At 43.3% G+C, this 10,756-nt stretch overlaps 1 protein-coding gene across 1 annotated transcript; it reads right to left on the bottom strand.

Moving 5' to 3' along the window:
- Window positions 1–2,455: 2,455 nt before the first annotated feature.
- On the bottom strand, window positions 2,456–7,930 carry LOC134302373 (myosin regulatory light chain 2B, cardiac muscle isoform-like). Its single transcript, XM_062987453.1, has 7 exons — window positions 7,882–7,930; window positions 6,263–6,349; window positions 6,004–6,079; window positions 5,176–5,280; window positions 5,012–5,090; window positions 4,780–4,828; window positions 2,456–2,674 (listed from the first exon to the last, which is right to left on the bottom strand). Exons 1-7 carry the CDS (start codon window positions 7,882–7,884, stop codon window positions 2,570–2,572), a joined length of 504 nt encoding a protein of 167 aa, XP_062843523.1. The 5' UTR covers window positions 7,885–7,930; the 3' UTR covers window positions 2,456–2,569.
- Between the last annotated feature and the right edge of the window lie 2,826 nt (window positions 7,931–10,756).

The following is a 10,756-nucleotide window of genomic DNA, read 5'->3' as shown; positions in this document are numbered from 1 at the left end:
AGTTCATGCTCAGGTGTCTAAATACTTTTGGTCTGACTGGTTTGAGATCTGGTCGCTGTGAATGCCAGTGCATACAATTATCATTTTTATACTCCAGTTACTAAATCCAATCTAATTATTTAAACTAACTAGTGACCCCTTGTGTTAATGGGGCATTGTAATCCGAGAGAAGACCACTCCCTTCATATCAATGAGATAATCAGTCCAGCTACGTAAATGGCCTTCACGACAGCATACCAGAGACAATGCATCCCCCTATTCACCCCCCTAGTCTCTGGTATAGACGGTTTGGGTCTATCATTCAGACTTGTACCATTCTTTTGGTGTAAACCAGGTGAACAAATCTGGAAAACTTTGTAGGAAAACCGGCCTTGGTTTGATGAACCCTTTTCTAAAATGTAGATCCTTTTGTTCTGGCCATCTTGATCAAAACTGGACGTCCAGCCTGCTCGTTCATTCCACCTGACTGGAAGCTTTTTCACTCTTCAGGCTTTTTCCTTTAATTTGGCACCCATCCGTAACTCATGACAGTGTTTTTTTCCGCTCGTTTTAAACCGATGCCAGCGTTGGTGATTTACGGTCTGTGTTTTTTTGACGGTTCACTGTATGTCCTGTCAGCTCGTTTCAGAATGTTGTACAAATCCTGACACATATACGCTCTCGTAGGAACCTCACCTGGCGCTGGGCCGTCAGCATCCTTCAGGCTTGTTATCAGTTCTCGAGCTTGTTAACGCCGTAGTCAGACAGGACGGAACAAATGAGGCTCCTGCCTGCCGGCCAGTTCCAAATAGAACGCCATCAAACCAGAAACATCTGGATCACGCGCAATAAAAACCAGCCCGTCCGTCGTCTTTTTGTTGTCCGGCTCTGAAAACAGCTTGTTCAGATTTTGGTAGGATGTTTTGCTGTCAGCTAAATTGTAAACACGGCTTTAATGCCACTTGTTTTTTGGTGCTGTTTTGTTTTTCTCACCCTACTGTGTGAGTAACAGACCCGTCAGTCACACAGCTCTTCTATAACATGAGATCTGACCAACCGACCAAAGCCGTTCAATTAGTGTCCATGGGTCAGATCTGAACTGTCCATTTACCTGCCCTAATTAATTAATTAATTAATTAGATTATTGTTCTCAATGCATTAGTCTTGTCTTGTTGAGCCAGATGTGATTTATATGTCAATTATTTGCAAAATTTGATATAAATTGAGCTGCAAATGAGCACAGCGCCACCTATAGGTTGTCTGAAACCTGCTCCTGTTTAAAGGCAGAGCATTTAAATTCAAAACACAAGCAAAACGTCATCTTAATATGTAAAAACAAGCCCAAACTGTTTTTTTCCTGAACTGTTTGGCAAAGCTCAGCTCATCGTGTGTATTGACAGAAGGGTTCCACACAAAAACATAATGCGCATATAGAAGTATGATGGTGGGAGCATCATGATATGGAGCTGCATCACTGGACATTTCAACAAGTTTGAACATAAACCAAAATAACTCAGGACTGCTTTCTGAAATGTAGAATAAAATAGAGTTCTTTTATTTGTCATATGTACAGATACACGTGTGCAGTACAACGAAATTCTGGGGTCAGAGCGCAGGGTCGGCCATTATGAGCCTAAAGGGCTAAGGGCCTTACTCAAGGGCCCAGCAATGGCTGCATGGCAGATCTGGCATTCAAACTCTCAATCTTTTAATTGATAGCTTAAAAATCTACCCACTAGGCTTCCAACTGCCCTCTTAGAGAGTGAAAGAGGCTGAAAATAGTCGTATGGCTTGAACAGTTTAATGACTTGAATTAAAGTTATGCTGAATAATTTTTTTGTTCATATTTATAAGTACTACATTGAAAGACAAGTGTGCTAGAAATATAAGAGCTAACAAAAGTGAAAGTGCTGGAATACCTGTTTCCTCATACTGTTATCTGATGAGGCATTCTGACTGTATCATGTCCTTGTGTCCCACCTTGAGTCCATCATGGCCGTCTTGAAGAACATTATTGCCGCCTCCTTCATGTGTACGTTTACTGAAAGTAGAGCTGGCTCTGTAAATGTAGTGCTTATCGTAACAGAAAACACACACACACACACACACACACACACACACACATTTCTGACTGTGTTCTGCTGTAATGGTAGTTTTGTTTCTTATTTTAGTTTGTTAAATATATTTTTGATCTGGTGTCCTGAATCATATGTGTCTGACTCATTTATGCTCCATTAGGCTTCATGTCCAGCTTATTATTTAATGTCTTATTGCTATTGTAGCACAAATATGTGTGTATTGTTTTATTTGTTTAAACTGTCTGTTGAATCTGCTTGTACTCTGTACGCTTTCTTACCAGCTCAGTTCTGGAAATGTAAATAAAAACAGACAGTAATGATTTGCAAATTTGCCAACCGGCACAAATGTGTAAGCATTTAATCATTATAAGCTCATTTAAAGACAAACAGTGAGGCTGTATTTTCCAAAAAGTTTTTATTCATCATTAAAACAACAAATATACACACTGTTCACGTTCAGCAACAAATCTAACGACGATAACATCGATGAAGAGCCGTTCTGCTTCGTCCTTTTATTCCTGCTCCTTTTCCTCTCCGTGTGTGATGACATAGCAGAGATTTTTATAGTCCAGGTTGCCAGCCACATCCAGTGGGAACATCTGGAACATCTGGTTAACCTGAAATAGGAAAGATGGTCATAACAGCGGTTCCTGACGTTCGCAGGAACAGATGACAAAGAGACGCCGAAATATCAGAAGTGAAAACTGTGTTCATATGTGGGCAAATGAATAGCACAGACTCACTGTTGAAATCACTGTGGAAGATCTGAGATTAAGGTACTGGATTTGTAATCAGAAGGTCACTGGTTCAGTCCCCACCTCTGCCAGGTTGCTGTTGGACCACTGAGCAGTTACATCAAGTCCCAGAATTGGTTGGCAGTTACCTGAGTCGTGTTTTTAGCTGCTTTAGACTTCGACATCTTGGACATTTTGACTAACCGATGGCTAACTAAATTGCCGTAGGATTGCTAGGACGCCTCATAGTGCAGATTAACCAGTAAACATGAAACACTTGAACGCTACACGAATGAAAAATGTTAAATCACTAAACACAAAACTTAAAGTTAGAATTTTACAGCATATTGTATATTACACTGAAAACGGCTCATTAGGTGTAATAGGTAGGGCTTTACCCGTTACCCTACTGATTAAATACGATATTATTATTATTATTTTATTTTCATCTACCACTTTTCTGGTCAGAGTCCAGGCGGGGCCTGGGAAACCCTGGAAGTAAGGACTAGCCTGGAGAGGGTGCCAATCCATGGTTGGACTTCAATAAAACCAAGCTAATATTTGTGCAAGTTTGGAGTCTGAAATAGGCTTCACTGTGTGTGTGTGTGTGTGTGTGTGTGTGTGTGTGTGTGTGTGTGTGTGTGTGTTTTCATGCTCCCGTCAGCCGTAAGCGACGTCGGTCTATACCCAGTGGGTGCAGCCCACAGGGAAGACGAGTAGCACAGTGTTTGATCAGAGGCGTGAACATTTACATTTACATTTTCAGCATTTAGCAGACGCTTTTATCCAAAGCGACTTACACAATGAGCGATTGAGGGTTAAGGGCCTTGCTCAGGGACCCAACAGTGGCAACTTGGTGGTGGCGGGGCTTGAACCGGCAACCTTCTGTTTACTAGTCCAGTACCTTAACCACTGAGCTATCACTGGCCCTGTGAACACACACGGTTGATCATGCAGGCCCCCAGCGACCCCCTCCAGCACACGTTACCCCGCCACTGCGGCACGGCCGGGCCACTCATCCGCCGGACACGAGGGAGCCAAAGTCAGCCGACGCAGTATTTCTTCTCTGGTCTCTTCCCCTCCCCCTCTCTGGGTCCGTGTAGGGGTTTTTTGGGGGGTATTTGACAGGAAGATGGATTATTGTAATCACAGGAGCCATCAGTGAGTCAGAACAGGGGTGCCATGGGAAGCCAGCCATCAGATTACTACACACGGCTGCCATGGGAACAGAGGGCTTGTTTGTTTTTTCACCGTGTGGGTTTCGTAGGCATTTATTTTCCAGGCTTTGATGTGCGCTTAACGAAAGCCCCTAACCTTTTTTAATTCGCCGTCTCACATTTCAGACGGACTGTTTTTTTCTGTCTGCGGTTAATTAATCAAACAGTTTTCACTGGAATCTGTTCAAATAAAAAGAAATAGTATTCACACCCCTCGGAATTGGACGACTAGCTTGCCAACTCACTAAAGTCAGTCAACTAACTGATGAAACCCATAAGAATGGCTTGTATGACTTATAACTAAAGCTCTACCTAATTCACGGCTGTGAAAATCGCACCACGGCGCATGAAATGAGCCTTGTCTGGTGTAATATGTGATTTGCTGTGAAATTCAAACTTTAAGGTTTGTGTTCAGTGTTCAAGTGCTTCACGTTTACTGGATAATCTGCAATATGAGACGTCCTAACAATCCTACGGCAATTCAGTTAGCAATCGCTTAGTCAAAATGTCTAAGATGTTGAAATGTAAAGCAGATAAAAACACGACTCTGGTAACTGAGTTTGGAAAACTAACAACCAATCCTGTGGACACCGGGGGGGACAAAACACGGACGAGAATTTTCGTATTTGAGACGGAACATGAAGCCTCGCACCGTCGCTGATGTTCTAAGTTAGATGTTTTGCTTTGTGTATGTGTGTGGATTATTAAATTCAATCATTAATAAAGCTTCAGCTTTGTCCTGTTGTGTAGGTAAACAAAAGAGTCGCTCACCTCCGCTTCAGTAAATTTATCCGCTTGAGACATCAGGTGATATTTAATCCTGTTGATATAAACCAGGAAGCTGTTAGTCACCGTTCTTGTGTTTATTAATTGCAGTTGCAGTAATTATGATTGGCTACAGCTACGACTTCTCCATGTCAAAAGTAGTGGGCTAGAATACTTTACCACTGCCCCGGTGGTAGTGTAAATAAAGTTGTAGATAAAGGTGTAGATAGATACTCACTCATCTCCCTTCAGGACACCGGTTCCCTCTGGGTCGAAGATCTTGAAGGCGTTTAGGATGCTCTCCTCTGGGTCCGTTCCTAAATAAACGTGAAGCCAGTTTTGGTCAGACCAGACACGGCGTGAGAGTTTTTAACTAGATATGGGAATGAAATTGGACCGAACCTTTAAGCTTCTCGCCGAACATGCTGAGGAAGACGGTGAAGTTGATGGGACCTGAAGCTTCCTTTATCATGTCATCCAGCTCATCGTTCCCTACGTTCAGACGCCCTATAAATAAACACAAACACGCCGGCCAGACGTGACTGGTGAACTGACAATCGTTATTTATGTCATTACACTACTCAAAAGTATTTGGACACCTGACCATGAACTTGTTGGACATTTATTGATTGATTAGGGTTTTTACATCAAGTTTTACACAATTTGGTTAGATCATCAGTACAGTCAGTTCAGGTCTTTGTACTGTGAGAGGAAACCGACGCAGACACGGGGAGAACATGCAAACTCAACACAGAAAGGACCCGGACCGCCCCGCCTTGGGATCGAACCCAGGAACTTCTTACTGTGAGGCGACAGTACTACCCACCGAGCCATCATGCCACTAAGTTTGTTAGCACTGAGTGTGGCTGTTGTAGCCTAGCGGTTAAGGTACTAGACTAGTAATCAGAAGGTCGCTGGTTCAAGCCCCACCACTGCCAGGTTGCTGCTGTTGGGCCCTTGAGCAAGGCCCTTAACCCTCAATTGCTCAGAAGGTATACTGTCACACTACTGTAACCGTAAATGTAAATGAAACACATGAACTTAATAATTAAAAGGGGTGTCCGTATACTTTTGACCATATAGAATATATATGCCTGTGTTCGTCATTTTTCTGCATATCCCACCTTGTTATGAGCACAGCCATTCTAAGGAGGGTTCCTGCTCAAAGGTCCAAAAGTGGAAGCATGAACGAGCCAGGATTCGAACCCACAACCTTTTGTGTAAACTTACCCACAGCGGCGAACGTGTCTCTCAGGTCGTTCTTGTCGATGAAGCCGTCTCTGTTCTGGTCCATGATGGTGAACGCCTGCAGACATTTACAACACGTTAACTCAGGACGCGTCATCTGCTCTCCATAAATCAAACACATGTTCCACTGATCCGCCCGTCCATCACGCTCACTGGAAACTTCAGGGATTCCAGCCTGGGTTCAGCCTCCACTCACGGATCAGCCCATGAGGTTAAAGTCGTCAGGATTTTATCATCTTACCTCCTTGAACTCCTGAATCTGGGACTGCTCGAACATGGTGAACACGTTGGAGCTGGCAGACTCCTTCTTCTTGGCCTTTTTGGGGGACTGAACAGAGGCAGAAGTGGAAGTACAAGCGGTGTGTCAATTTTTGCAGGAATTGTGTTATCCAAATCACACCAAGCAATAAAAACTTTGATAATCTGTTTTTTTTCTTAATATTTTTTGTCAAAATATTATATATTTTCTTTTTTAAATTGTATTTTTTAACAATTCTGCCATGAAGTTCTACCACAGAAGACACTTTGCTGCAGAATTGCTAACAGATCCACAAAATTAATAATATAAAATAAACAACATGCTTCTAACTTTGTGGCAGCAGTCAGGGGAAGCTCCTTTGGGATGAATTGTAATGCCGACTGTGAGCCAGGCCTTCTCATTTACCGTCAGTGCCTGCGCTTTTGACCAGATAGGTTTAACTACCCACAGGCACATTACAAGACCTTGTTGAAAGCATTACCAGATGGATAGAGCCTGTTATAGCCACATGACGACGAGCCTATGGTTTTGAAACAGGACGTCCACATATTTTTGACCATATTTAGTATTTAATAAAAACATAATTTTGATTAGTTAAGGTTGTAAAACAAATACTAAAGGGGAACGTCTGGCTGTATGATGAGCACAGAGAAATTCCCTTCTGTTATAAATTATTTTTTATTTCTATTTTATGTTCATTTTAATTTCATGTCATGTTTAATCACCACTTTACCCTGGTCAGGGTCGCAGTGGGTCCGGTTTTATTTGGAATGACAGGCCACAATGCGGTAACGAACCCTGGACAAGACGCCAGTCCGTTCATACCCAGTCATGTTAGTTATAGATAGCACCACTGGGGATTTGAACCTAGCAAAATTTCCCACTGTGCCACCAGAGCACCCCATTAGGCAGTTGTAGCCCAGTGGTTAAGGTACTGGTCCAGTAATCAGAAGGTTTAAGCCCCACTGTTGGGCCCTTAAGCACGGCTCTTAACCTCAATTGCTTAGACAACATATACTGTCACGGTACTGTAAGTCGCTTTGGATAAAATTGTCCACTAAATACCGTAAATGTAAACGTAACATTTTATAATAATGCAATTTACTTTCAAAGTATTCCTATTTTTAGGTCAGACACAAAAAGGTTTTACATTGTTTAATTTAAGACTAAAAAGATCAAAGGCACTAAAATTGAATAAATAAATTAAGATATGTTTATTTAACCATGTAAATAAAAATAAAATATTAAAAATAAGAAATGTTAAACTTTTTATTACAAATTATAAAATTTTTTACCAACAACTAACAATTATTATTTTAAAATAAGCATTGTTTTTAAATCAAGTTTTTATAACAATTTTATAATTTATTATTTCACTAATAATCTGATTATTATGTTATTTTTATATTATTATTATATTATTATTATATATTATATTATTATATTAAAAACGTTTCTGTTAATAAACAACTATTATATTAAACTGAGCTTCTGTAATTCTATTTTAAATAATTCACTCATTAAAAAGACGACATTTTGCCACCATGCACACCGTTATTCTAAAATCATGAATAAAATCAGGACGATGAGAGAGATCCTACCATGGTGAGAGTGGATGAGTTCCTGCAGACGCTCAGACAAAGCCTGGGAGGACAATAGTGACCCACCGGCTCTGTTTTATATAGGAATCCTGCAGTGGTCTGGAATTTCTGCTCTAAATTTAGACAATAGATGTTTGGCTCGGAACAGTGAAGTAACGAACAAACCGTGTGAGCTATGTGGACCATGTGGAGCATCAGAAATGTGTCCAGGTCCTGCTGTGCTTGCTACACAGGTGCTGCTACCTTCAGACTGCTCCTCCGGCGGGGAGAGGGGGGTTAGGACTCGGGGCGGTGAACTTAAACCTTTCTGGAGGTTCTGGACGAGTGTGAATAGTCAGGGTTTGAGGTGAGAAGCTGATAGTCTGGGTGCAAAGCCCACAACATCCCAGTCCAACACATCTTCTGACTAGTGTTCATCTGAGACTCAGAGTCTGTGATGCTGTTTGAGGGTTTCAGCAGCTTTGAAGGATCAAGACGTGAGGATTAACTGCATTGAAAGGGTCAGATGGCTCCTCATTTATGACCCTTAAGACCTTCCAGTCATCACATGCATCGATTTTTAGTTGTTAGTGCGACACAAACATGAAACTGTTCTTTTTCTGGGACTTTGTGGTCTGAAAAACATCTACAGTTTTTAATTGGCTGTTGTTACGAGCTCTATAATCTCACTGACTTGTGTTTTGGCCTTCAGGTAACTTCTCTGCGCCCATATAAGTTTGACTGCACTCATTAAAAGGTACAAAAGAACCCTCATCTCTTGCCATGGTCAGGGAGAAAACCTAAACCGTTTCAGTGGTGAGATGTGATCCAAGAATCATCTGCCATTCTCAGCTCTGCTATCAGCCAACCGGGCGGCTACACAGACTTACGATTGGCTGTGTGTCTACGGGGGCTGAACCTGGGCAATTACGACCTCTGCTGACCGGTTGAGACGCCTGCAGGATGGGGGGGGGGGGGGGGGGGGGGGGGTGGAAGGGATCACAGATGACAGTGCGCGGCTTTCTGCACGCAGTATCAGGTGAAAAGAAGTGCCGCCTGTTGTACATGTATTGAAGAGGCCTTGGCCCCCCTCGATCAGGGTGGGGGTGGCAGCAGGGGCGAGAGAGGGATAAGCTCCGATTGGCCAGGACTGTATTGGGTGAAAAAAGAGGCGCATAGAATTAAAAACCTGTTGGAACACAAGTGCCGCTGTCCACAGTCAAGCAAGCCTCACATCACCATGGGAACAGAGTGATCAGTCAGGTTTTAAGTGTGCCAGCTGTCCTGCTCGTCACTCTAAGCTTGTGTAGATGTAAAGCTTGCTTGACTGTGGATAGTGTCACCGATCTTCCTACAGCTTTGTATTCATCATAAACCTGCGACATATTGGCTTCCAACATAAGGTAGCAGTTCGGGTTTTCATCCAGACCATGAAGGAGGCTGCTGTTCCGTGTACTTCACTTAGGTGCGGTCAAACTAGCCCTATTTATACAGGCACAGAGAAGTCAGCTGTAGTAAAGCACAATCGCTAACGAGTGACAGGCAAAACGATCACACCGAATTCATTATCAACATCCAAAGTCCACTCAGGGGGGTAATTTGATAGATTTTTTTTACTACAGTGTCCACACTGGCACCGGCAGCACGTCCAGTCGAGCTCCATCTATGTACTGAGGACCGAAATAAGTCCCAGACCCAGATCACAATGTCATCACCGAATGCAAAGCTGGAGCAGGAGTGATTGATTTATGTGATCTGTGCTGGGTTTATTTTCAGACGCCATTGTGTCTGCCACACCAGAGCTGACAGACAGACCCCCGTGTGCCCCCCGCGTGCCCCCCGTGTGCCTCCTGGAAGAGCGAATATATTAGGACAGCACGACCCGTGCTGGGGTCAGAATATAAATATAGGCTTGACCGTTACTGGCCTTATTTATGAGGTCAGTGGGTAAGTGTTGGGCGGGTTGGCGCATATGTGTACTGTGTAAATGAGTGTGTGTGTCCTCATTGTCCTCTGAGCATTAGATCGTCGCGATCACGTGTGTGTGTGTGTGTGTGTGGATATCTGCGTGTGAAAACGTATTTATGTAGCAGATCTGTGATGACGATGTTTATGACAGGATTTGTCAACACGCCGCTAACTGTAAGACGCCGTTACAGAAAGACCATCCTCTACGGACGGCGGGTCAGGGTAGCGGAGGGCATGACGCGGCGCTGACAGAATGATGAATGCTTTACAGTGTGTTGAAACACGTGTGCGACAGCTGCTCGGGGTTCGGTCAGGCTTTATTATTAGCTCTTTATGCAGGACGCTATTGTTGATGCATTGTAATCAGATCATATTCTTTAGGGTCGCACCATGTGACTTCTTTATCACTCTATACGACACTAAACGATTAGAACAGCCTCTTTCAGAGCATCGTTCTTCATCACAGCAATGAGGGCCTGGGTTTGTTTTCACTGTTGCTGGGATGTCGATGAAAGTACACCCAAAGTCCAAAGAATAGGGGTTTCTTCCATCCGCTGACACACACCATCACCCATTATGACTGGCTGTGGCACCACGTGAGCGGATTCAGGTTCAAATCCTCAGCAGTGCTATTGGCCGGCCAGGCGGCTACACAGACGGGATTGGCTATGTCTGTGTGGAAGCTCTGCGATGGATTGGCACCCTGTCTAGCACCCAGTGTTTCCCAGTTGATAAAAATGACAGGGAAAAGATGGCACCCAGGTGTTTAAATCTTGGCTTTGCTACCGGTCGGCTGGGCGCCCCCTGGCAGGCACAATCAACCGATGCCTGCAGCAGACAAAACTGGCTTCCAGTTTGCTGGATTAGAAAGACCAGATTAAGGGGTGTCAGGCGAATATACACCCTCCTTGGATGCCAATGGGAAACT

The sequence above is a fragment of the Trichomycterus rosablanca genome, chromosome 25 (genome assembly GCF_030014385.1).
Source record: "Trichomycterus rosablanca isolate fTriRos1 chromosome 25, fTriRos1.hap1, whole genome shotgun sequence".
NCBI classification, from domain to species: domain Eukaryota; kingdom Metazoa; phylum Chordata; class Actinopteri; order Siluriformes; family Trichomycteridae; genus Trichomycterus; species Trichomycterus rosablanca.
Note: the sequence above shows the minus strand (reverse complement) of the source record. Positions and strands in the feature narration are given on the sequence as shown.

Excerpts from the sequence above, each read along its gene's own strand:
- LOC134302373 (XM_062987453.1), bottom strand. Across the intron at positions 6,080-6,262 it reads AGATTCAGGAGTTCAAGGAG|GCGTTCACCATCATGGACCA; the intron begins GTAAGATGATAA and ends AAATGTCTGCAG. Across the intron at positions 4,829-5,011 it reads GGTGTCCTGAAGGGAGATGA|GATTAAATATCACCTGATGT; the intron begins GTGAGTATCTAT and ends TTATATCAACAG.